The sequence below is a fragment of the Lactuca saligna genome, chromosome 9 (assembly GCF_052625555.1).
Source record: "Lactuca saligna cultivar CGN05327 chromosome 9, ASM5262555v1, whole genome shotgun sequence".
In the NCBI taxonomy this organism is placed as follows: Eukaryota; Viridiplantae; Streptophyta; class Magnoliopsida; order Asterales; family Asteraceae; genus Lactuca; species Lactuca saligna.
In genome coordinates this window covers 8,501,566-8,529,191 of record NC_136425.1, presented here as the reverse complement: position 1 = coordinate 8,529,191, position 27,626 = coordinate 8,501,566, and the positions used below count along the sequence as shown (strand labels likewise).

Genomic DNA, 27,626 nt, shown 5'->3' with positions numbered 1-27,626 from the left:
TGACATGGAAAAGTTCCAAGCAGGAAACCGTAGCTGATTCAACGTGCGAATCAGAGTACATCGCAGCAAGCGAAGCGTCGAAGGAGGAAATATGGCTGAAGAACTTCATCGGTGATCTTGGACTTGTACCGGCCATAAAGGAGCCCATGGAGATTTTCTGTGATAACGAAGGTGCGGTTGCCTTGACCAAGGAACCGAGGGATCATGGTAGATCTCGACATATCGACAGAAAATATCACTTCATTAGACATCGTGTAGAAGAAGGACAACTCGTAGTGAAGAGGATATCATCAGAAGATAACCCAGCAGATCCGCTTACGAAGGGACTGAGTAGGGTTAAGCACTTGCAGCATGCTAGGAGTATTGGGCTGAAGGATGATATTAGCATAGATTAGATTGTATTAGAAACGTATAATAGATAAATGTAATTAACATTTGATGATTAAATAAAGAAGTTTTATTTATGAGTAAAGTTACTATCACATGTTAGTTATTTAACTATTGTTTCACTTTGCATGTTTTGACTTCCAGAATAATTGAGTTTATTAGGAATAATCGAATTATTCAAATGGTCCACAATCGTTCATATGTTGGGAGTAGATATGAATGAAGATTGTCGTGAATTGGTGTGTAGAGTGTCTAAATGGTGTTAGACATAGCAAGAGTTGCTGCAACGTTCATGAGTGCTTATGAACTGGTTTTGAGCATTGGAATAAACCCGCGCTTGCTGGAATCACCTTATGGAATACGATATAAAAGGTAATCGCAAGACGATAATATCATATGGTCTTAAAACCTAGATATATGGTTTATTATTTGTTAATTGATTGTGCATTGATAATGCGAAAACGCATCAGTAACTTGATGTTATAAAACGCATTGTTGTGTATAGTTGGTTAATGAATAAGTGAATGCATATAAGTCGAAGTTTATCTGTAAATTTTATCCTAAGAGGGTAGAAGAGATATCTTGGCCACTCGATGATTTGATTTGACTTATGTGCCGGGCCCGGTCAGAACTGAATTGATGTGTTCGATTAAGTTCTATGTCAAATAAATCGAAGATCGAGAAATCTAAATGCTAGACTAACCATTCCATAGGATTGTCAGCATGATATCTAACAGAGGACTGTACGATCCCTTATCTAAAGGACAAGATTGATTAGATCAGAGTTGACAGCGTCTTTGAGAGCTACGATTGCAAACCGTATTATACTTGTATAGTTACTAGACTTATCCAAGTGGGAGACTGTTGGAATAGTGTCTAAGGCTATAACTATATTCGGTGGTGCATGGTCCTTTTGGGTTGCCTTCACCATAGCAACTTGAAGGATGATTTGTTAAGAGAGAGTAAATATTATAAGGAATAATATTTAGCTATTTGATTAATATAAGTCATAAATTAATTGGTATTAATTTGGTGACTTAAAGAGATTAATTAAATAAGAGGGTATAAACTGTCAATTGTTTGATAGTTAGACTTTGGACTATAAATCCATTAGGATGGACTTTGGACGGTTTCTAAGAGCTTTAGGATAGCTCAAAATAGTCCATAAGGATATCTATGAATGGATTTGGATAGCCTTAAGTGAAGATTATCCAATTAGGGTTTAGGGTGAAACCCTTAAGGAGTCTAAAGGTATAAATAGGCCCTTGGGATGTGGAATTCGTGTACAACCTTTCAGAACCTAAAGCAAGGAACCTCTGGCCGAATTCCATCCCCTCTCCTCTCTCCTAAATCATCTTGCTTGCTATTGGTGTTTGTAAGCCATTAGAGGAGTGACAATTGTGACTCTAGAAGCTCCAAGACAAGAAGATCAACAAGGAACTCAAAGGTATGATTCTAGATCTGTATTAATGTTGTTGTTTAACCTAATTAGCCATTAGAAGTCTTGGTTTCAAAAGCATGTTTATTAGAAAGCCTAGATCCAAGCAATAGGGTTTTGCATGCGCACATAGGAAAGTTCTTATGGCTAAAACCCAACAGATTCGACTTGAATTTTGATGACATGGTGAAGATCATATCTGGGTTTGTTATTGAAATAGTTTTTTTTTTCGATACCAAATCCAAAAGATTGAAGAACACAAGAACCATGAACAAGAAATCATTTTTGGACTTGATGTATGTTCAAGAACACATCTGGGATTTCATGAACTCAAAGGGTTTTCATTTTTCATGATGTTCATCATAAACCCATTCACGTTTTTCCTCTGTAATTGAATTCAATCTTCTATCATAGACACACACTCACATACATATCATATTCTGCAATAGCTTCTTGGATTTGATCAATAAATGGTCTCAGAATGGAGATCGGGGTTTTGATCTGAGATTTTTGGAACTAATTTTATGTTTGAAGCTGGATGATCCAACACTGGTAAAAAAAATGGTGAAGAAGACACATAGTTCGTTTTTTTGGAGATGGGTTACAAACCAGTTGTGAGTGTTTTCTTTAGAGAGAGAGAGAGAGAGGTAAAGAGGCGGTCCTTAATGTTCTTAATTAATAAAACTTTAAATTAAGTATAAAACATATTAAAATGTATTAGAAAGACATTTCAGGGTTTTCAACTTTTTAAAAGATCAAAATCACAAGCAAACATTATCAAAATGACCACCAATATAATAATCGCATATCATAGGAATTATATTTATAATTTTGTCTATAAAATATTAATGGTTAAACCACAAAAATATATAAAGATATTAAATAAACATAAAACTATTATTTTATATAAAAGACCATCCATAAATATTATTTTTTATGCGGGTCATAGTAGCCTATTATAATCCGTTTATATTATTTCTCTTAATTAAGTGGGTTGAATAAAGAAAGTTGTTGGTCAAAATACTTTATTTAAAATATTGTATTATATAATTTTTTAAAATATAAATTATTATGTTTCTAAAAAATTATTATGTATCAAATATAATAAAATTTATTTATGTCGGATATTTGAACCGTTTATAAGATTTAAACGATTAAAAAATATATTGTCCTAAATTTAAATCATATTGATACGCTCGCATATTCCATGAACAGTGAAGCGGCGTCGTACCGGTGGGAATCATGACGTATGCTTCTACTGCGATTCGATCCCAAATTCCCAAACGGACACTTCAAGTGATCAAGTCCGTGCAAACCCTAGATTCAGAAATTACACACACTCACTCACTCACTCAAACTGAGCTGCGTGTTTGTGTGTGAGAAAACCAAGAAAATCAATGGATTCAGACGAAGGGAAGCTGTTCTTAGGAGGAATAGCATGGGACACCACGGAGGAAAGGTTAAGTGATTACTTCGGCAAATACGGCGATGTCTCGCAGACCGTAATCATGCGCGATAAGATCACCGGACGTCCACGTGGGTTCGGCTTCGTTGTGTTCTCAGATCCATCTGTTCTTGATTCTGTTCTTCAAGATAGGCACACCATCGATGGCCGCAATGTAAGAAATTTATGATTTTTCATCGCTCTTCATTCTTCAATTAGGTTGGAGATTGTTTCAGCTTTCCGAATAGTTATTTGTACTGATTTTTAACTTTTTACTTGTAAAGTTTGTTTTCGCGACTGTCAATCAAATCAATTTGTTTCCGAAATGAGAAGTTTACTTCTACTTTGAGAAACCAGCCACCTGATAATAACATAGCTTGTTATCGTTTCTAAACGGTTTTGAACCTAAGCAATAGCACTGCTATTCGTATCAGTAATTAAAGTCAAAGCTATATTTCTGGAATGGGTAATAGTTTTTTCAATACCATTGATGGTAAAACTTGAGAGCCCCATTAAGTATCTCAATTCAGTTGATTTCTGTTACTCCCATCTCCAAGTTCTCTAATTGAATCGCCTTCGTGAGTGTGTGTGTCTGAATCTGATATCTTAGCACTCCCATTGATTGTCAGAATTTAGAATCATGTTATTTGGATGTTTTAACGTGGTTTCCTTTTAATGGTTGTTATCTTTTAATGGAGTTTCTATGTTTTATGTTAAAATCTTTATTGGATTTCAGAAGTTTATACATAAAAGGAAACAGAACGACCCATCATTTTCTATTTCCTTTTGAACATTGTGGTCCATGTATATGCTTTGGTGTTTATATAGAACTCCCCACTTTGGGTGTGCAGGTGGAAGTTAAGAGGGCTTTATCAAGAGAAGAACAACAAGCATCCAGGCCTGGAAGCAATGTCAGCAGAAGCTCTGGAGGAGGAACTTCCAGAACCAAAAAGATATTTGTTGGTGGATTGCCTTCCACCTTAACAGAAGAACAATTCCGCCAGTATTTTGAAAGTTATGGTGATGTAACGGATGTAGTAATTATGTTTGACCAAACTACCAACAGACCTCGTGGATTTGGTTTCATCTCATTTGACACTGAAGATGCTGTCGATAGAGTCCTCCAGAAGACCTTCCATGAACTTAACAATAAGCTTGTGGAGGTAAAACGAGCTCTCCCCAAAGACGCGAATCCTGGCGGCGGCGGTGGCGGCCGTGGTGGCGGCTATCAAGGCAACAATGGTGGTTCATTTGACAGTCAGATGGATGGTAATAGGTTCATGCAGGCGCAAAACTCTGGTGGCGGCTATCCTCCGTATTCTGGATATGGTCAACCGAGTTATGGTGGTTATGGCGGGTATGGAGGGTATGGTGTTGGTGGTTATGGTGGTCCTGCCGGAGCATATGGGAACCCGAGTGCTGCAAACTCCGGTTACATAGGTGGTAGTCCTAGTCCATTAAAAAACCCATGGAGTGGTCAGACTCCTGGCTATGGTGGTGCAGGGTATGGTGGTAATGCAGGGTATGGGGCTAATGTTCTTTGGAATGGTGGTGGTGGTGGTGGTGGAGCGGTGGGTCAACCTCCAAGTGGGGGTTCTAGTTATGGGAGTCAAGGTTATGGGTATGGTGGTTATGGTAGTAATGAGGGCTATAATTCAAACACCGGTGGTTATGGAGCAGCTGGTGGTAGATCAGGGCTAGGAGATCAACAAGCAGCAGGTGGTGGTGGCGGCTATATGGGTGGTGCTGGTGCCGGTGCCGCCTATAATGGGCAGCCTGGTTACTCTAATGCAGGGTGGAGATCAGAGACTTGATTGAAAAGCGGATGTGATGGTGCTCCAATAATGGTTATGCAACAAACTTAAAAACTGGTTTGGATTGCTTGAATCTTGGTAGTAATAGTATCATGAATTATGTTATAGTAGAATTTAATTTTGGTAGTTGTACTTGCATTATAAGTTTTTCTTCAGTTATGAGTTGTAGCATTTAACTCAAGTTTGCTATAGTTGTATGTGTTAGTTAATTTGCATGGTTAAATCTTTTTATTAAATTAACTCAACCTAGCTCTGCTGATTGTGCTTACCTTACCATTGGAGGCATAATTGTTCCCCTGTTATGTTCTCTTTGTTTTTACAGGAAGCAACGAATCCATCAAGATTGGCATCGTGGAATCCTTATCCCAGGTTGGAACGCAAGAAGAATTCTAGTTTCAGCAAATGGGTATGTCGTTTTTGTTTAAACTTCTAATATTTACTTTGTTTTCCTTTTTTTTTTTTTTTTTTTTTTCTTTTGGAAGGAATGTAATTGGAATCTAAAGAAATTTAATATGTCACATGTGTGTTTGGTTGGCAGGAAATGGAATTCCCAGAACCAAACGCCCCCTTCGGCCACTAGATCTGACAATGATATAATCCAATCGTATATCAATCAAGATTTACTGGCTTTCCTGTTAATTTTCATTACTTTTTATATAATTGGCTACTTTGATTTTAGCTAACAACTATTCTCTAATTTGTTTCAACTTAAAAGCCTATTTTAGCTTTGTATGGTATTATTATAGGTTTTTTTTTCCTGGCATAGAAAGTGGTTTTTAGTTCCCATTAAAGGATTTTTCTTTTTAATATCTAGACAAAATTTCAGAAATGGTTATTCGATTTACTTTTGTTCTGTTATTATTATTATTATTATTTGAAATGATCAAGTTATCCTTAGGCCAAATCATTTTTATAATACTAATATATCCTATTAAAATATAATGAATTCATTAAAATTTATACAAGTTGTTTGTACTTATTTAGGAGTTGCTTCAACCAATTAACTAAAATCCTATCCTTGTGGGATGCCAGAGAAGTTCATAAATTGGTATTTATCATTAATTTGCATCCAAAATAACGACATTCCTTAATCTTTATGATTTTATTCTCAACAATTCAAATGATACAAACAACAATCAAGAAATTAACATAGATATTAGGATTTGGAAACTTCAATTTGTACACACATATGCACATTTATAAGGAATTAACTGGATCAGAAAAACAAGTATTCAAAACGATTGATTGATACCAAGATCTGAAAAACTGATAAACAAACACTAGCTATGTTTGATGTGGAAATCATAAGGATCAACGGTTGTCAACCCTATATTTTTTGTCTAATATATAATCAATAGGTGAAAATATTAATCACAGATGCGACCCGTTTATATTTTTTGAGGTAGATGGAGTAGAATCTTTATTCTACAATTAATTGTCGTTATTCTTGAATATAAACAAAATATGAAGAGTAGCCATGTAGGCCATGCAATCGTATTCATTTAGACATTGCCAAATATCTGTCACAATACCACGTTGATAAATATTGTTAAAGTTACTCTCAATAGTCAATAGGTCTAAATCAAAGCATAATACTAAAATTATCAGACGTATCAAACTGGAAAAGGACACTTGAGTCTTGACTAGAGAAATAAATATTTGTCCGATTATTTTTATTAAATATCTGAAATATGTATTATACCTTATTAGCCAACTAACCATTTGAATTTGATTGTATTTTTGTATTTACTTTTACAGGCCAAATTAACATGAGACTACGATCATTTCAATTTCAAATTCCTATATAATTTAGCAATTTCAGCTGAGTTTATTGCGATGGCTAAACTAGAAAAAGAAATGGCTGAAATTTGTTGAACAACCGAAAATAACCTAATTTTAAAATGTCTATTATTTCTTAAATTATTTAAGGGATAATTAGAAAAATAAAATATCATTTTTTTAATAACAAATCTAATCTACTTTTAAACTATTCAACTTGAACTTCAACCTTAAAGAGAAATGACAATACTTGATACTGCTGGTCTAGAAACCATTTGGTACAGCATATCATATGATTATTTAGAATTAACATAAACTTAGTACTTTTTTCTATTTACGGTAAGCCATCAAATGCAAAATTTAGTCATTTTAGAATTTCGAATACATTATAGTTGGCATATGCTTTTTGTTCACACCCAGAAATTCTCTCAATATCCTGAATGTTCACTAGAATCAATTTTTCAACTAAATGGTATACATATACTTATGTCATTTTATCGGAAAATACTTTCATGTTGATAATTTTTTTTTTAATTAAATTTCAATAAAAAACAAAGCATCTTGAACTCTAAAGTGCCAATGTACAAATATATTAGTTTTCAAATTCTAGACACATTGTTTTTGTATATACTTGTCATTCAGTATGTTGTTCAAAAGATCGGATAAATGAAGTCTGAAATGTACGAACCATATGTAACGTTAAAAATGATAAATTTTGGAACTTTTTACGCCAATCTCAACGGTATTATTGATATTCCAAAATAAATTAATTTATCCCAAAATGTAATTTTCAGACATGGTAGTCATTGTTATGACAAAAGTAATTAATCAAAACGCGAAATTGAACAAAAAGAAACACAAATTAAATGGATTTATAAACAAAGATTCACAATACTGAACTTTTTACTTGTGTGTTGATGTTTACGTACAATAGAACTACGATCTTGAAAATTTGTAGATTGAGGCCTGCAAGCAGTGTTTTAAGATAAAAATTTTCAAAATATATATCTGTCTTGATGATACAACAATTTATTGAAAATATAATATTGAATCTGTACAATATCTCCTTAAACATAGATGAGAAAAACGAGGATAAATGTTTCAGATTATTATGTGTAGTGATCAACTCGAAAATTTGAAAGAAAAAAAAAAAAAAAAAACTACCAACAGTCCTTTTGGTAGATTTAAAAAGTTCGACTCATTTACTTTAATCTATGTGATCATGTAGTTTCTATAATTATCTCTTATGTTAAATATTAAATTAGTATTTTAATATATATAAATTTTGTAATAATTTTGGTATTTTAATAAATTAATTCAAAATGGATAAAAAAAAGTATCATTTGATTAATTAGCTCGCCCCATTCTTAAAATTAAATGTTTTGACACGAATTTATTTTGATACATTACTCACATGGTTCATTTGGTTGCATTTTTCATCCTGTTGCATTTCTTATACACATGACAATTTCGACTGGTCTAACTAATACTAACATATAGTTTTGAGTTATATTTTATCTTCAACGTGATATAAGCTCCGAAATGGCTTTATTAAACAAAATTAGCTTGCTGTTGCAAGAATACAGTTTTATGACGTATTAAAATAGCATTTTAATTCATCATCTACTAGCAGATTAATTAGACAAACCTCTTGTTCAAGAAATATCTGATTTTGACCTTTTATGAAACCACCCCGACAGTGTTATTTTGCCACCTCGACTTTCATATTAGTTAGTAACAAAAAAAGAATCAAAAATTGCCGGAATTGGAGGTTTTTAAGTTTTAACCCATGGCAGTATGCGACATGTCTACCTCGTGGATCTTTAAGCGAAAATGATCCAAAACAAGAGTCAGACATCAATTTTTAAAGGACAAATTAGAAAATTCCAACCAAAAGATACCAGTGAAAATGATAAAAAAATTCATTCTTGTGATATGCAAACGGAAGGGTAGATAAGAGAAAAGAACTTGGAATATTATTAAATGTAGTTACAAACTAGGGTTTTTTTTTAATAGTGTATTGTTCCAAGAACCCAAACACTTATAAGTAGCCCGATACATATTAGCAATAAATACTATCTCTTTCTTTCTAGTGTTCGTGTTTTGAGATTCATGGAATATGAAAAGGGCCTTGAACATAATTTCACCCAAGATGGAACTATAGACCTTAAGGGTAGACCAGTCTCACGATCAAATACTGGGCGATGGAGAGCGTGTTACTACATGCTAGGTGACTGTTATTTTCTTTTACTAGCTTGAATTATTATTTTTTCAATGATCCTGGTTATCACATATATTTTATAGTCCATCTATATGGTTTTATATGTTTGATAATTAAACAATCTCAACGAATTATTTGTCAAGTTTAATATGATACATACAACAGGAGGATTGATTTTGATTATTTTGAACTTAATTTTTAGGCTATGAAGTGTGCGAAAGAATGGCATACTATGGAATAGCAACAAATTTGGTCTTGTACTTAACAAGGGAATTGCACGAAGGCACGGTGAAATCATCAAACAATGTCACAAATTGGATCGGAACTGTGTGGATGACTCCTCTTTTGGGTGCATATATAGCTGACACATACTTGGGAAGATATTGGACGTTCATGATTGCATCGGTCATTTATTTTCTGGTAAATATATTGATTCCATTTGCATGTAATTAACATTTTTCATATTTTACGTCCAACTCAAACCCATAGATCTTGTTACTAAACAGGGTATGTGTTTGTTGACTCTTGTGGTTTCACTACCATCGCTAAAACCGCCAACATGTGGCAAAGATGTGAGCTATCTGAATTGCGATAAAAGAGCATCTTCGTTCCAAGTTGGAATCTTTTATTGTGCACTTTACATTATTGCAATCGGGACAGGTGGAACGAAGCCTAACATATCGACAATGGGTGCAGACCAATTTGATGATTTTGATCCCAAAGAAAAAGCCCACAAACTCACTTTCTTTAATTGGTGGATGTTTAGCATCTTTTTTGGCACTCTTTTCTCAAATACATTCTTGGTGTACATACAAGATACGGTGGGTTGGGCCTTAGGGTACGGTATCCCTACTTTGGCTCTACTTGTGGCAATAATAGCCTTTATATTTGGGACGCCAACTTATAGGCATAAACCAAAAGTTGAAAGCCCATTTACTAAGATGGCAAAAGTACTAGTTGCCAGTTTTAAAAAAAGGAATGTAGTTGTACCTGTTGACCCGAAAGAGCTCCATGAGTTGACTTTGGACAAGTACTCTAGTCCCGGAAAGTATAGACTTGACCATTCAAGTTCATTACAGTTCCTCGACAAAGCTGCAGTGAAGATAGAAGAACCGGATTCGGATTCTGAATGGAAGTTATGCCCGGTGACTCAAGTTGAGCAGACAAAACAAATGGTCAAAATGCTCCCAGTTTTGTTTGCAACGTTTATTCCTAGCACATTGTTCGCTCAAACACACACTTTGTTCATCAAACAAGGCACCACCTTAGTTCGATCAATGGGACCACATTTCGAAATCCCACCAGCTTGTCTAGCAGTATTCCTTACAGTTTCTATGCTGATCAGTATTGCGATTTATGATCGTTTCTTTGTTCCTTGGGTTCGGAAATTTACACAAAATCCGCGAGGCATCACTTTACTGCAACGAATGATTGTTGGAATAACCTTACATATCATTACCATGATCATTGCTAGTCTTGTAGAAAGACGACGACTAAGTGTCGCTAAAGATCATGGCATAACTGAGAAAGGCCAAATTGTGCCTCTAAGCATATTTATTCTCCTACCTCAATTTGCATTAATGGGTGTCGCAGATTGTTTCTTAGAAGTTGCTAAACTTGAGTTTTTCTATGATCAAGCGCCTGAAGGAATGAAAAGTCTTGGGACAGCTTATTTTACAACTAGTCTTGGTGTTGGGTATTTTCTTAGTAGTTTCATCTTATCGACCGTAGCTAATGTCACCAAGATGAATGGACACAAAGGTTGGATCCTAAACAACCTCAATCAATCACACCTAGACTATTATTATGCGTTTTATGCGATTTTGAGCTTTGTGAACTTTATGGGCTTCCTTGCTGTCGCGAAAAACTTTGACTATAATGTCGAAGCTGATCGATCCGAACAAGAGTTGGAACAAGATATCGGAAAGTTCACCGAACAAAGTTATGTTGCTGGATGATGATCCTAGATTGTAATATTGTTTCCTTTTAGCACACAACATTGAATATATATATATATGTGTGTTTTTTTTTTTCTCTGTGATGATTACCTAATGTTTTGTATTTATTATTTGACATTTTATTCCGGTAAAAAAATGATGTAATATATAAATTGTTTTACTTGGCTAGCGCATGATATAATGAAATGGATAAATAAATGAAATGGTTCGGTCTATTAATGTCCATAAAACCCAATAACCTTTTTCCCTTTGGGTTTAAAAGGTCCCAAAACTAACTTTAACTTTTATGCATTCTAAAGGTATAAACAATGATATGACCTGTTATTGAGGGGAATGAGGTGTTTTTTACCGGTTTATAGTCATGTTTTAAAACCCGGGTCGACCCGGCCGGTTCAACCGGTTGGACCGTGACCCGGGGCAGAAGGCGGGTCAAATTAGACCGATTTTTTGTAAAAATACGAACCGGATCGAACCGGCCGGGTTTCCCCTAAACCGCGGTTCGACCGCTTATGTTGAACCGGTTTGACCCGTTTCAATAGAGTTTGGATGGTTGGATACAAGTAGCGAACGCCAAAACAACGAGCCGTTTGCGGTTTCTTCAATGTTTAAACTGTGTGGACATCAAATTATTGGTTTTATATGTTTATGCATTATGCATGAAAGTAAAAATATATAGAAATAGAAAAAGACCACAAACCGGGTTGACCCGTGAACCGATCATCACACCGGGTCAACTAAAAACCCGGGTTTTAAAACATTGGTTTATAGGTTACTTCGTATATGATGCGGCCAATAATATGTCCACATAGGCACCACATGTTAGTTGACTTGGCATTGACTTGTCCTAGTCATATATGGCTTCTTTAATAAACCTATTATGCATGGTTTGAAGAGACAACATGAAGTCCTTGTTCCCTTTTTTCTCACTCTGCTACGTGAAAATTTCATCAACGTCGTCCTCAAATTCATCGCACCATTCAAAAGAATGGTCATCCGTTACGAATCGTACCTCAAAATGCATATCTCATTTGCTTCTATCCATTACATGCTATAGAAGCGAAATCTTAAAAAAAACGAAAACTCTGCTTGTCGTTTCCTGAACTCTCCTAAGTCTATGAACTCTCCTAAGTCTATGTTAATGTGAACTATTGCCAACTACCAAGTGGTTTTGACTTGTGAGTGTGCATGCTTTGTGATTTGTTTTATAAATCAAAATCCCTACAATGGATACCGTTAAACCCTAATTTGTGTTTCATTCTCTTTTTATCACTGCATCGTTATTGGCATATCAGATCTCTCTCTCTCTCTCTCTCTCAATACATACATATATATATATATATATATATATATATATATATATATATATATATAGGGTTAAGTTCAAATGAGAACAATATTTAATGTGAGAACGTGAGAACACTACTTTATGTTATTATTTTACTATGAATTTAATATGTATAGTATTGTAGTAATTATAATATGAATATATTCAATTTTATATTGCTATTCTACTATAAAATTTATATATATATATATATATATATATATATATATATATATGTGTGTGTGTGTGTGTGTGTGTGTGTGGTAGTTTAGTAAATTCTAATGTGAATGTTAAATATGTGATTGTTCATATATTCGGTGATGAGTAATGTCATAAAGTTGTACATACAAAATTTTAATGTAAATATTAATGTGTGATTGTTCGTATATTTGTTGATTAATAATACCATATCGTTGTATATACAAAATTCATAGTAGAATAGTAACATAAAGTAGTGTTCTCACGTTCTCACATTAAATAGTGTTCTCATTTGAACTTAACCCTATATATATATATATATATATATATATATATATATATATATATATATATATATATATATATATATTCTTAACCCACATACTTGCACATCCTTCAAATAGCTGATGCTAGGTTTGAGATGAAATTACACAAGTAAAAGGATACGAGGTGTACACTTACTAATTGAATATGGAGGTAATTGATTCAATGTTTTTCAGACGTGGAATCATACATGTGGACAAGCCTATATTCCTATATTGACTTTTCAAAGTCTAAGTTCATCCACATTAGTTATTTTACCAGATGTCTGCTTCACTTTTACCGAAAGTGTGTAATAGATATGGATTTGACAAAACAAAACTGGGAAATTGAGAAAAGGTTTTTAGATATTGATTTCAATAATGAACGAAACTTATACAAAAATCACCTAGAGAACAGCTACGCAAACTCCTAGAAATTAGGGATTACAAAATCATCTCTTCTAACTGAGGAATAATATCCTAAAATATAGAAGATATACAGAATATGACAACTATAATATATGTACACATTAATACCCCCCTCAAGGTGGAGCATGGAGTTTTGAGATGCCCAACTTGCCGAGAAGAGTATCAAACTTTTGCTTAGGGAGAGCCTTCGCTAGAATGTCTGCCAGTTGATGATAAGTCGAGACATGAGAAGGAAGAATGAACCACGATTGATTTCATCTCGAATGATATGGTAGTCAAATTCGATATGCTTAGTACGTTCATGGAACACTGGATTCTGAGCAAGGTTTAGAGTTGAATGGTTGTCGCAAGCGATGGGCATGTGAGATGAATGATGAATGCCAAAAGAAGATAGCAATCCTCTTAACCATTTCAATTTAGATGTGGTAGCAGCTAGCGATCGATATTCTGCTTCAGTAGACGATCATGAGACAGTCTGTTGCTTCTTAGTTTTCCAAGAAATTGGTGTGTCGCCAAGAAAGACGAAATATGCAGCCAGGGATCTGCGAGTCAGAGGACAACTCGCCCAATCAACATCACAATAGGCTCTTATTTGTAACTGGGAAGAGGATTTAAGAAAGAGACCTTAGCCGGGATTATTTTGAGATAACGTACAACACATAAAGCAAACTCCCAGTGAGTAACCTTTGGATTTTGCATAAATCGTGTCAAGATATGAACACTATAACATATCTCGGGACGAGTAATGGTTAAATAGATGATACAAGAAACCAATCGTCGATATTTAGTTGGATCCATCATGTCGACACCATCAGCAAGAGCAAGGTTATGATTTTGCTCAATATGGGTTCCTATAGGTTTGACACCCAAGAGACCGACATCCGAGATAATATCAAGTGTATATTTCCGTTGACTAAGGCATATCCCCATGGCATTGCAGGACACTTTAATGCCCAAAAAATATTTTAATCTTCCTAGATCCTTCATATGAAAACACTTGCTCAAGTAATCTTTAAAACTTTGGATTGCACTAGAGTCATTTCCACCAACAACGAGATCATCGACATACACCAACACATTCAAGTAAATGGTTCCCTTTGTATAGATGAAAATAAAATGATCATATTTGGACTGAGCAAACCCATATTTAGAAAGAGCGGCAATTAGTTTGGCAAACCAACATCTTGGTGCTTGACGAAGACCGTATAATGATTTTCTGAGTCGACAAACTTGATGTGTTCCGGGAGCTTCAAATCCATGAGGAAGATGCATATACACCTCTTCTTTAAGATCCCCATGCAAAAAAGCATTATGCACATCCATTTGATCATTGTTTGATAGCTGTGACAGCCAAAAAGGTACGAACATTAACCATTTTTGCAGTAGGAGCAAATGTTTATGAGTAATCTAGACCTTCAATTTGTTGATTTCCAAGAGTAATCAGTCTTGCTTTGTGACATTTGACTGACTCATCTACATTATATTTTATACGAAAAACCCACTTGCTTCCTAAATCTTTTTTTTTTCTTTAGGTAAAGTTGTTATTGTCCAAGTGTTGTTGGATGTCAATGCATCAATTTCTTTTCGTATAGCATCACGCCAACATTGATGACAAACTGCCTCTTTGTAGGCCGAGGGTTCCGTTCCTGCTGTAATGGCTGCCAAAAAATGTCTATGGGACATAGAGAATTTACTACAATTGATGTAATTTGATATAGGATACCGTGTACCTGATGACGCTGATGAGAGAGGAGTGGAATGTGTGGAAGTAACGTGAGCTGTATGTGTTATGTAATCCTTGAGTCGAGTGGCACCAGTACAAAAATGACCTATGGACAAACCATAAAAGTGTAACGTATACATATAGTGACATTTTATTTTTTCACTAAAAATGTAAGGGAAGGTGACGCCATCGTATGGATTGTATGGTCACTTTAAAATGTAGTATTCGTATAATATGAAAACCTGTGACCGTATTATAAAAGTGTGGCAATTGGATAGGTAATTTTGTTCCTAAAATCAATCATTTTATTCACTATTGTGGCGTTAAACAGTAAGTATACACATTTATTTAATAATTTTAGTAACTGTATATCACCAAGTGACGACATATATGTTGTTTCAATGTGATGTTTTACTAGTAAATTGTCACACAATTCAAAGTTTATTAAGACTATTGGGTATCTTTTGTAGACATGTAGTTACGGTGAACATGACCAGGTTCCTTAATGGTCACATGTAATTTATTTCATAAGTGGCGATTTGCTAATAATTAGTCACAAAAACAATCTTTTATTGTCATTATTGTCTATTGTTTAGAGACACAAAATTAAGTGAAACATAATCATAAGTATTATAAATCCACACATTTTATTAAAGCTATGGATTTGATATTAGCTTACAATCATATTTGTATTGCTTATCCTGACCGATCTTATCATTCAGACATATAAAAAATCGTAATTATGACTATATTATATCCTTTCGACATAGAAAATCAATTAAAAATATAATCATAATTTATTTATAGACATAATAGTATTTATAATTGTGACCAATATTCAATTTAATACCACAAAAAATGGTTATTAGTATAACCTAGGTTATCATTTAGACACACAAACAATGTTTATTATGATGCAAAGTGATCATTATATAATTTTAGAGACATTGAGAAAACTTTCAAACATAGCCAAATTTATATTATAAACACATGAAAATTTTGATGTGTGATTATTGTTTAACATTCAGAGACATTACTTTAATTTTTATTGTTACTTTTGATGTATTTCAACACATCAAAACAATATAAATGAAAGTAAACATAAACCTACAATATGAAACGAAAAAAGTTGATATTATTAATAATTGAAATGAAAATCTATAAATAAGATCTTAACTAAAATAGAAAAAGAAAAAAAGGTTGTACTAATAACAAGTCTAAAAATATGGTAAAGAAAGCAAAAACATTGTAAACTAAAAACTAGATATAACTACGCTTTTAACTTGTTGGTATTGTTCCTTGTCTTCTTGAGAAGGCTATCACTCGATATAAAAGTTGTTTTGCGCTTCTTTGTGTTTTAAAGTTTGTTGTCCTAAGTTGATTTCATATTTGGTACATGTACCAACAACATTGGAATATGGTTAGTGTGCACACCAATGATAAATGTAAAATCTTGTTGCTTGCATAATCCACAATATGAAATTTACGTTAAAATTTTATTAATATGAATATTGTGAAAAATGTTTGTTGGAATCCAAGGTAATATTATCAATTAGTCTCATTCACACAATTTAGCCAATTTATCCATACATGACTTAATGGGAAACTTTGCACAATGAAGATTAGCCGATGAGAACAAAACATTTTTCAGGCAAGCATAATTGAAGTATACAAACAACAAGTTTTATATATATATATATATATATATATATATATATATATATATATATATATATATATATATATATATATATATATATATATATATATATATGACGTCATCCGGTTCGTCCCATTTTTGGGACCGGTTCAACCAGTCGAACCAATCGAACCATCAACACGGTAAGACGGCCGGTTCGATGTTGGGTCCGGTTTTCAAAACATTGCCAAAAACGCAACCAAACTAGCCTAAAAGGACCATGAAGTCAAAGAAAAAGTCAAGGTTTTGACTAAATGTCGGAAAAAATGCATATCATAGAGACCATTTTTGCAATTTTCTCTTATTTTAATTTATTCTTACAATCAAATTAACATGAGATTTAATGCTAACTAGCAAAGAACTCGCGGCTACGCCGCTTTTGGAGTAATATGGGGAAAATCGGCAAACGTTAAAAAATATATGTTGAACGTATAAATCACCACAAATAAGAGCGAAAGTCGATAACCCCTAAAATTTGATGTCAAAAATGTACAACAACCAAAAAAATGGACATTGGTGGAGAAAATCCAAAAATGTTATGGCAATAATGTGAAAGTTGCTAAAGTTGGAAAAATATGGTGACAAAATTCTAAAGGAGGTTTTTTGTGTTTTTTATGTCAAAATGTAAAAGTTTTGACTAGGATGAAAGGTGTCAAATTCATTAAAGATTTGTGACAAAAACACCAAAATATAAAAATTTTCATTGCAAGGATGAAAAGTGTTAAAGTTACTAAAGATTTGTGGTAAAACCTTAAAGCCCAAAAACTTAATAAAACACAAAAATGTAAAAGTTTTGATTTTAATGACTAAAAGTGTCAAATTTACTAAGCATTTATGGTAAAAACCTAAAAACATAAAAGTTACTATTGCTAACTTCCTTTAGATTATATATATATATATATATATATATATATATATATATATATATATATATATGTATGTATATAGACAGAGAGAGAGAAAGAGCTAGGTTCAAGTATTCTAACTAATTATTGTGTGGATGTAAAGCCAATCATTTCAAAACCTAAATAAGGTAAATTTTTAATGTTATTTATTAATTAATTTTAGTAATTAAATAAATATTTAATTAATCTTTTTAGTTTTAACAATATAGTTTTAAAATTAAAAACCCTAACTGACCATACAAAACACATATCTCATTCTTCTCTAAGAATTTGTATGAATCTATATTTCCATTTCAATGTTTGAATATATATAAGGATCATATTATATTTCAACTGAAAGTTGAAGAATATTGTTTTTCTACAAAACAATCATATTGAGTATATAAGGATAATATTAAAATAGTCAAACATCATCTAAAGTGTATTCACATGTTTGTAATTTGCTAAATTATTTTCAAAGGTAAATTATTAATATTTTAATATATTGCTTCTATATATTTCATATTGAGTATATTAATCAATTCTATATGGGTTATATTTCATCTTTACTAGAAAACAGTCGAATCCAAATGCATACATCAGAAACTCCTAAATTGTATTATTAAAAAATTTAGATTTTTATTATAATTATTCATTTATGTGGCTTGTAACACATCTTCTTCTTCTTATTCTTCTTTTTTTTCTAATAAAACACTCCTAAACATGTCACACGTCTATTTTTTATACCTCTGCTTTGACACATGACACCTTCTCCTTGATCTTTCCCTCTAATTCGTTCCCACCCCAACCCTTATCGAGTATGTGTTCAGCTGTTTATTCCCTAAAATCACGCATTTGTTTCCACTAATTTCGTTTTCTTAGTTTTGGTAACTAATTCAAAGTTAAAATATACCTAAATCCTACATCAAATGGAAACCTTCAATTCTACCTTGTGGTTTAATAGTTTACCAATGAGCAAATGCACAATTTCAAGCATTTAGTTCCTCAATTTTTTTATCAACTCAGACAAAACAGTATTTGGTGGTTCTAGATAAGCTTATGTTTTAGCTACTTGGTCTTTTTTCGACACAATTTGAAGATCCTACCTCGATTTTTTCATGACTTGTCACTGGTACATGTAATATAATTTCTCCTTATTTCAACTTTGGGATCGCTCTTTTGGAAGTTTGAAGTCTCCCGTGATTTGAAGATCAATGTGTGTTTCTTCATCTTCTCGATTTTGGTCTCTATATTTATAATGATTAACCGTCTTAGTGTTATATGGAACTATTCTACACTCAAACTCCGCCGTAAGAATTTTCTGTTTCTTCTTTTAAGAAGTCTGAGGGTTCATCATGGAGGAAGTATACCAATTCAGAGTTAATCAAGAACACATGATTTTGTTATGTTCGAAATCTAGGTAATATTCAAACCCATATGCTATTTATAATTCATAATTTTTCTAAATTTTCAGGGAACACCCACTATTCAAACCCATATGCTATTTTGAAACAAAAATACTTTTTTAGGCAATTGATGTCTTCATATTTGCTTAAAATTTAGAAACGTCAAAGATGCTCACCACAAAACCAATGAGATGGGTCTCAAACGTATTTTCATGGAACATATACATGTGATTTTTTTTATTAGTTTAAATGACATTGGAGGTGTATGCCAAGTGTTCAATGAAACAGATGATTGAGATAGAGAGACATCCTTTCCAAAATTGTTAGTTTAGATCATAAATAAAGTTTTAGATAGAGAGCCATCTTTTCCAAAATTGTTAGTTTATGTCATAAATAAAGTTAGTTTTGATATGCATTTCTTTATTAATTTATTTTGATGCATGTTTTTATTAACTATTTTTTGCTTCACCAGCGTCAAATCTTTCAAATTTGAAAACAGGTACCATTATGTTTTAATTGTTATAGAATCATATCTCTAATTGGTGTATGATATTAATTATAACATGTTAACTATTTCTACATACCTTTGAATGGTCTCACCATTTTATAGCAGCATTCTACAAGCATTTCAAGCAAACCAACAGTTCAATGTCAACATTCTCAACCCACTGGTTGTCGGCCTGTGTTCTCCTTTGGTTGGGAAGTTTATACGATTAGTTGAAGATGATGGTTGGTACTTGATAATCACACGATGCACGTTTTTTACAACGACACTCCTTTAGCTCGTCCATTTTCTAACTGGTTAAAAGGTTCACAAGTTATCCGATCTTGATCACTTAAGAAGCATTTCAATTTTTGTAAAATATGGCTTATTTTGAAAACTAGCTTATTCATTTTCTTTGTTGTTTTTGTGTTAGGTTAATAGCAACCCTAGAGGATGGAAACAATGGATTATAAATGAACCAAAGAAGAAAGCAAAGATAAAGAGGCATTACTACCACATCATTTAGCTCATATACATCTGGAGATTAAAACAACTCATTACTTAAGGTATAACCAACTAACCCTTAAATATTGTGGTCTTATATGTTAAGCCCCTATATCATTAGAAAAAGACAATCCGGTAAAATTTTTAACTTGATTGTTCAAGTTCAAAAACTAACATGCTATTGGATTATATGGGAAAATTGATATTTTTTTGATTAAATTGTCAACCACGTGAGATTAAACTAGAATAATTGGATAAAAGTGTGTTAAATATGTAGGATTAAACTCGAAACTACTATGTTACTGCTGGTTGATTAAAAGATATCAGATTATACTATTTTGAGTTCAATCATTTATATGGTTCATTAAATGTTGAATTCTTACAGGATTTTCTGGTTACATGATCTACTCTTTCATGCATTGATTAATTTTTTTTTCTCTTTTGATTGATAACAATTTTATGAGAATCTTTTATGTACAGCCAAAGTGTAACGACCCTCAATATTCAGATGAACATAATGTAACTGTATTGCTTTTATAAGTAAAGTGTTGTAAGTACGTCGCCATTGTGTATACTTCTGTGATTTTGAACATTTTTATGTCACGATTTCATTAGGTAATGTGAAGATTTTTTTCCGCGTATTTTGATTGGTTAATGGTAAATGATGACCGTTGAACAGTCAAATATGTTAAGATTTTTTTTCTTTCTTTCTTGCCTATAAATTATAAAATCTACTTCATTTGTTCAAATCAAGACCAAACTTTTACATTTCTCGATTGTTTTCTCTCTCAAAATTAAATAGAAAATGTCATATTCTTCATCTTCTAAAGAATTTCAAGTTATTTTTAATTTTGCTATTGCTTGTGTTCTTTAAGTTTGTAGGATTTTTTTAATGTCATGTTTTTTTAGTAATGTAATGTAATGTTTTTTTTTTTATTTTGAAGTAATGAAAAATTATGCTTTTTTATTGAAAAAGAAGTTTTATTAAATTAAATTATTAAATAAAAAGTATGGCACCACTCTTTGGGTGTGATAAGAAACCACACTTGTGTGGTAAAAAGTGACGTGGTGCATATGTGACAGTGAAGAGAGTACGGTTTTGATGACACCACTCCCTTCAGCTTTATAAACTTGGTTTTATAAATTTGTTGTTATTTGCAAGTTTATATTTCCCGTTCTTGATATTCATTGTGTGTGGTTGTAGACTTTTGCATTGAAATTCAAAAATAATGATTTACTTTTGAATGTTTGTGGCCAATGAGTTTATTCAATGTTATATTTAGAAAATTGTTAACATTTAAATTTAATTACATTGAGTGCTACTTTCCAACTATTTAAGCTCTTTTATTTGATAGTAAATATTTAAATAAAGGGATTTTCTAATATGTACCACATATAAGAAGTATTAATTAATCATAATTATTACCATAATTAAATGTGAAATGCATTAATTATAGAGATTATTAATGAATTTTATATTTAATTATGGCAATATTTCTTATAATTAATGATTTAATATTTAATTATGGTAATAATTATGATTAATTAATATTTTTTATATGTGTCCTTAGGCACATATTAAAAAATCCCTTAAATAAAAGTTTATAATTGTTAAAAAGGAAACAATGTGTTATTCTCATATTACCTTTTTACTTACAAACAAACTCTCGTAATTACCAAAAAAAAAATAATAATAAAAAAAAATAATGCACTTAATTTATGGTCGTGCCTAATATGTTTATAAATGGTCATCTTGGTTAAAAATGTTAGTGTTTTAATTTTCATATTTTTTTAGGTAAACGGATAAAACATCTAAATTTCTAAAAGATAAGCATAAAAAACTATTGTTGCAGATGTATTATTAATTATAATATCTATTAACTTTCAACGTTGTTTTATGTTAAATCCCGTGTAGTACACAGGTTATAACATAGTTATTATTATAAAATTTAGGAAGTGGATTAACCCAATAAGATTAATGTTTTAGCCCATAGTAAAAATAAGTTTATCTTGTTGAAGAAAAAAAAGTGGATTATGGAATGTTTAAACACAAATTAATTAGGATGGGGTCACTCTCTCGATCGAGTTCTTAATGGGAACGACGGCAAATATGTTGACAATATGACTTCAAATCCAATTCGTGGATCCTTATGCTAGTATAAAAAATACTACGAATAAATAAATAAAAAGTCACCGAGTTGAGTTTTTTAGCTCATGGCAGTATTCAACATGTCTACCTCGTGGATCTTTATGCTAATATGATCCAAAACTAAGAGGCAGGCATCAATTTTCAAGGACAAACTAGTCAATTCCAATCAAAAGATATCAATGAAAGTGACCAAAAATGTATCCTTGTGATATACAAATGGAGAAGGGCAGATAAGAGAAAATGACTTGAACTATTATTTAATGGGGTTACAAACTAGGATTTTTGATTCCATAAATATTTTCTGCTTCTTTCTTGTGATTTTGTGAGTTGGGATTCATGGAATATGAGAAGGGCATTGAACATAATTTCACGCAAGATGGCACTACAGATCTTAAGGGTAGACCCATCCTTCGATCAAAAACAGGGAGATGGAGAGCTTGTTACTACATGATAGGTGATTGTCATAAAAAAAATATAATATATACTCTTACTTCTTCCTCTACTGGCTTTAATTTGTAATATATATGTGGAGTCATTGTTTTAATCTCCAAAAGAGTCATTTGGAGAAAAAAATACCCAGTGTATAAAAAGACATATAAAACAGTGTTGTATCGATGTCAGATACGTTAACACAATTACTATTTTTTTCTGTCGATATTATTAGCATTAGTTATCAAATATATTATACTTGTGTCATGGTTTTATCTGCTTAATAAACAAAGAAATTGATATACTATTTGTTGAATCGAATATGATACAACAACAATAACTTTTTTTTTTGTTCTTTGAACTTGATTTTTCAGGCTATGAAGTGTGTGAAAGAATGGCATACTATGGAATAGCAACAAACTTGGTGTTATACTTAACAAGGGAATTGCATGAAGGCACAGTGAAATCATCGAACAATGTCACAAATTGGGTGGGAACTGTGTGGATGACGCCTCTTTTAGGTGCATATATCGCCGACACATACTTGGGAAGATATTGGACTTTCATGATTGCTTCGGTCATTTATTTTCTGGTATATTTTTATAACTTTGTTCTGTGTTAACATTAACATTTTTGCGTAAATTAGTTCTAAACCCTAGATCGTGTTGCTAAATTGTAAATCGGGGCCGAGCAGAACTATCCGAAATATCTGAAATCCCTATCCGAAAATATCCAAAATTTCGGATATCCGGATTTTCAGATATCCAAAATTTGGATATCTGTGTTTTCGGATTCGGATACGGATAGTGATTTTGTAACTTTTTCGGATATTTCGGATATCAGATATCCGATATCCCAAATCTTTTTTTTCTTATTATATTTACTATTTTAATATGGAAAAGTGGAAAGTAATAATATATAGTCTCAAGTTTTATTGTTAATATTCGATCGAAAGTGTCATTGCTGATGAATTTAGTAACTTATTTTCACTAATATATTGTTTTATGTTTTCTTATGCTAAAACTATCGAGTTTTTTTTTATGAGATATATCCATCGTCGCTATAGGTATCTCCATAGTTAAATGTGGTGTTAATTTAAATTTATTTATAAAGTTAATAACGAATTAAGTAGTTGTCATCGAATAATCGGGTAGTTTGTCTTTCCCTATTATATATATTTGAATTTGTTTGTGACTTTAGTTTGTTTGCAAAGTATACACTAGAGATTAGCAGGCTAGTAGCACCGTATGTATCCGCAATTTGCAATAAGAAAATATATGTCACTTATAAAAGCACTCACATAACATAAAGGCATAATGAGGATGAATTGATACGAAAATAAAATACAATGCTTCTCTAGTCTTTTGCTTATTAGTTTCGTTACCAAGTTAATTGTAATGTTAATTTTTTTACCTAGTAAATACAAAACATAAATTGCATAAACTTTCATTTTCGCAGGCCTTGATTTTCGGATATTCAATTTAATATCCGAATTTGTATCCGAAAATTTGTATATCCGAAATTTCGGATATTGATACGGCTATCAAAAATCCACTATCTGAATTTTTGGATATCCGAATTTCTGGATATCCGGTTTTGAACACCCCTAGATGTGGGTTATCTTAATTACACAACTCTTTTCTTATTTAAACAGGGCATGTGTTTATTGACTCTTGTGGTTTCACTACCAACTCTTAAGCCACCAACATGTGGCAAACATGTGAGTTACCTAGATTGCGATAAACGGGCCTCTTCATTCCAAGTTGCTATTTTCTATTGTGCACTTTACATTATTGCGATTGGGACCGGTGGAACCAAGCCCAACATCTCGACAATGGGTGCAGATCAGTTTGATGATTTTGAGCCCATGGAAAAGGCTCATAAGCTCACTTTTTTCAATTGGTGGATGTTTAGCATCTTTTTTGGCACCCTTTTCTCTAATACATTCCTAGTGTATATTCAAGATGATGTGGGTTGGGCCTTAGGGTATGGTATCCCTACATTGGCTCTCCTTGTGGCCATAATAGCCTTTATATTTGGTACACCAACTTATAGGCACAAACCAATAGTAGAAAGCCCATTTACTAAAATTGCCAAAGTACTAGTTGCCACTTTTAGAAAGAGACATGTAGTTTTACCTATTGACCTTAAAGAGCTACATGAGTTACCTTTAGATGAGTACTCTAGTCACGGGAAGTATAGAGTCAGCCATTCGAGTTCGTTACGGTTCCTCGACAAAGCTGCAGTGAAGATCGATGAACCAGCTTCGGAATGGAAGTTGTGTCCGGTGACTCAAGTCGAGCAGACAAAACAAATGGTCAAAATGATCCCAATATTGTTTGCAACATTTATCCCTAGCACATTAGTGGCCCAAATACACACTTTTTTCATCAAACAAGGCACAACGTTGGTTCGATCCATGGGACCACATTTTGACATCCCACCAGCTTGTCTATCAGTATTTCTTACGATCTCCATGCTAATTAGTATTGTAGTTTATGATCGGTTATTTGTTCCTTGGGTTCGCAAATACACAAAAAACCCACGAGGCATTACTTTGTTGCAACGAATGACAATTGGAATCATCCTCCATATCATTACAATGATAGTCGCTAGTCTTGTAGAAAGACAACGACTAAGTGTTGCTAAAGATCATGGTATATCTGAGAAAGGACAAATCGTGCCTTTGAGCATATTCATTCTCCTTCCTCAATTCGCGTTGATGGGTGTCGCTGATTGTTTCTTAGAAGTCGCTAAACTTGAGTTTTTCTACGATCAAGCGCCTGAAGGAATGAAAAGCCTTGGGACTGCTTATTTTACAACTAGCTTGGGTGTCGGGTTTTTTCTAAGTAGTTTTATACTATCGACTGTGTCTGATGTTACCAAGAGGAATGAACACAAAGGTTGGATACTAAACAACCTGAATGAATCACATATAGACTACTATTATGTTTTTTATGCTATTTTGAGCTTCGTAAACTTCTTTTTCTTCCTCGTTGCCGCAAAAAACTTTGACTACAATGTTGAAGTTGATGAAACCAAACAAGAGTTGGAAAACAAGATATTGGGAAGTTCACAAAGCAAAGGTATGTTGTCAGATGATGATCATAAAATGTAATATTGTTTCATATTAACACAAACCTTGGATATATTCTCGTATTTTTTCCTATTATGATTACATATTTACATAACACTTTGTATTTACAATCTACCATATTTTAGTCAAATGTGATAATGTCAACTGTTGTTTTATTTAGGTAATATTTGTCATGATAGAATGGACTATTGCATTAAATGACACGTCTACTTCTTCTAATAAATAAAACATAAAAACATCATGTGTTCTTTTTCTAGCATACTTCTTTGATACGCGATATTTTTCTAAAATATCTACCATTTTTTTAACAATTCAATCCTATAAAATCTGGTAAAAATCTTTAACCATTATCTCGATAACTTTCTATTAAAATTTAGAGTAAATTACACGAATGGTCCCTATGGTTTGAGGTAATTTGCATGCTTGGTTCCTAACTTATTTTTAACTCGGAAGGTCCCTATGGTTTGTTTTTGTTACACGTTTGGTCCCTAATGTTTATTTTTGTTACGCGTTTGGTCCCTGTCTTATCTAAAAAGACTATTATTTAAAGAGAAAAAAATGATGGGGTAGGTGAGGTAAGGTGAGGGGGTAGGATTAGGGGTGTGTTTATTTAGATAAATTAAAAAAAATCAAGGGTATAATAGTCTTTTTAGGTAAGATAGGGACCAACCGCGTAACAAAAACAAACAGTAGGGACCTTCCGAGTTAAAAAAACAAGTTAGGGACCAAACGCGCAAATTACCCTAAACCATAGGGACCATTCATGTAATTTACTCTAAAATTTAATCCAAATTTGAATCCTAATTTCTAAAATTATCACGTATAAAAATTTTTGAGAACCTTTTATAAAATTATTGTTAGCATATTACCACTACTACTATTATTTACAACTAAACCCTAAAATTAAATATTAAACCCCAATCATTTTATTTGTTTTTTGTTCATTCGAAACCTTTTATCCCAAACTAGGTTATAACCCGTGGAAACCACGGGAGGTACGGTTAAAAATTTTATATAGACAAAAAAAAAATTAATAACTGTAAAAAAAAGCATTGGATTCTGGATGGCAAGTAATTACTACTTTATTTGATAAGTAAAATAAACATAACACTTTAACATAAATTTTGACATACTTCTTCGAACACAATATTGGAAGTTTGATTAGTCAAATTATCATTCTTATCTAAAATCAATAACTTCAATCATTCTCTGCTATTTACTCTGGATAAAGCAACATATAACTGACCATGTGAGAAAATCGGTTCTCGCAAAAACAACCCAACTTTTGACAATGATTGTCCCTGGCTTTTATTTACGGTCATAGCAAAACAAACCGCTAGGGGAAATTGTCTCCTTTTGAACTTGTATGGAATTTTGTTATTTGAAGGTGTTAAAGACAACCTTGAAATAAAAACTCGATATCCAATGTTGCTTCCAGTTAAGACCAATGATTCTATGACACGATTACCCAATGATACCACCTGAAGTCTAGTACCATTACATAACCCATTTTTCTGGTTGATATTTCTTAGTAACATAATCGAAACACCAACTTTTAAAATCAACATCTATTAACCACCTCCTGCTCGTTATCGGTTCCTACGCCCCACAATAATCTAGAGCTCCACATGCCCGGAACTCGCTGAAGTTCAATGAATGCGCCCCAACCCAGGCCATTATCTCAGAGTGAAACGCGCTCAACCGCTTATCCAGAATCTCCAAAATGCCCTCCTTGACCGTACCAAAGATCACAGTAGTCTGCTTGAGAATACAACGCATAATCTTAGACGAGATGAACTGGCTAGTCTAATCATCTAGTTACCCGACTCCAAAACCTGAACCCGAGCCCTTACCAGCACCAGAACTGCCAACAAGTCTGCCTCGCAATGTCACCATACTGAAAATAGACCATATAAGCCAACATAATACGCATCAAAATATATACATCAAGGGATCA

At 32.7% G+C, this 27,626-nt stretch overlaps 2 protein-coding genes and 1 pseudogene across 4 annotated transcripts; all 3 read left to right on the top strand.

Moving 5' to 3' along the window:
• Positions 1-3,034: 3,034 nt before the first annotated feature.
• On the top strand, positions 3,035-5,797 carry LOC145015707 (heterogeneous nuclear ribonucleoprotein 1-like). 2 transcript variants are annotated; one of them, XR_013666001.1, is made up of 4 exons: positions 3,035-3,444; positions 4,121-5,116; positions 5,406-5,489; positions 5,622-5,797. XR_013666001.1 is itself a non-coding variant. In XM_078974180.1 (2 exons), the coding sequence occupies exons 1-2, from the start codon at positions 3,223-3,225 to the stop codon at positions 5,081-5,083; spliced, it is 1,185 nt and encodes a 394-aa protein (XP_078830306.1). In that variant the 5' UTR covers positions 3,035-3,222; the 3' UTR covers positions 5,084-5,323. The 2 variants fall into 2 exon arrangements, 1 of the variants encoding a protein (XP_078830306.1); XM_078974180.1 differs by lacking the exons at positions 5,406-5,489; positions 5,622-5,797 and having other exon boundaries at positions 4,121-5,323.
• A 3,174-nt stretch (positions 5,798-8,971) lies between these two features.
• LOC145017364 (protein NRT1/ PTR FAMILY 5.2-like) lies at positions 8,972-11,041 on the top strand. Its single transcript, XM_078975409.1, has 3 exons — positions 8,972-9,092; positions 9,286-9,503; positions 9,590-11,041. The coding sequence occupies exons 1-3, from the start codon at positions 8,975-8,977 to the stop codon at positions 11,039-11,041; spliced, it is 1,788 nt and encodes a 595-aa protein (XP_078831535.1). The 5' UTR covers positions 8,972-8,974.
• Positions 11,042-22,475: 11,434 nt separating this feature from the next.
• Positions 22,476-25,674, top strand: LOC145015963 (protein NRT1/ PTR FAMILY 5.2 pseudogene; annotated as a pseudogene). The gene is made up of 3 exons (XR_013666101.1): positions 22,476-22,597; positions 22,947-23,164; positions 24,227-25,674. The product of XR_013666101.1 is annotated as a protein NRT1/ PTR FAMILY 5.2 pseudogene (transcript).
• The last annotated feature ends 1,952 nt before the right edge of the window (positions 25,675-27,626 follow it).

What these genes read in the sequence shown, in the direction of transcription:
- LOC145017364 (XM_078975409.1), top strand. Translation starts at nt 8,975, where the DNA reads ATGGAATATGAAAAGGGCCTTGAACATAATTTCACCCAAGATGGAACT. An exon ending in AGCGTGTTACTACATGCTAG is followed by an intron (nt 9,093 to 9,285) that starts GTGACTGTTATT and finishes CTTAATTTTTAG; the next exon opens with GCTATGAAGTGTGCGAAAGA. An exon ending in CATCGGTCATTTATTTTCTG is followed by an intron (nt 9,504 to 9,589) that starts GTAAATATATTG and finishes GTTACTAAACAG; the next exon opens with GGTATGTGTTTGTTGACTCT.
- LOC145015707 (XM_078974180.1), top strand. Translation starts at nt 3,223, where the DNA reads ATGGATTCAGACGAAGGGAAGCTGTTCTTAGGAGGAATAGCATGGGAC. An exon ending in ACACCATCGATGGCCGCAAT is followed by an intron (nt 3,445 to 4,120) that starts GTAAGAAATTTA and finishes TTGGGTGTGCAG; the next exon opens with GTGGAAGTTAAGAGGGCTTT.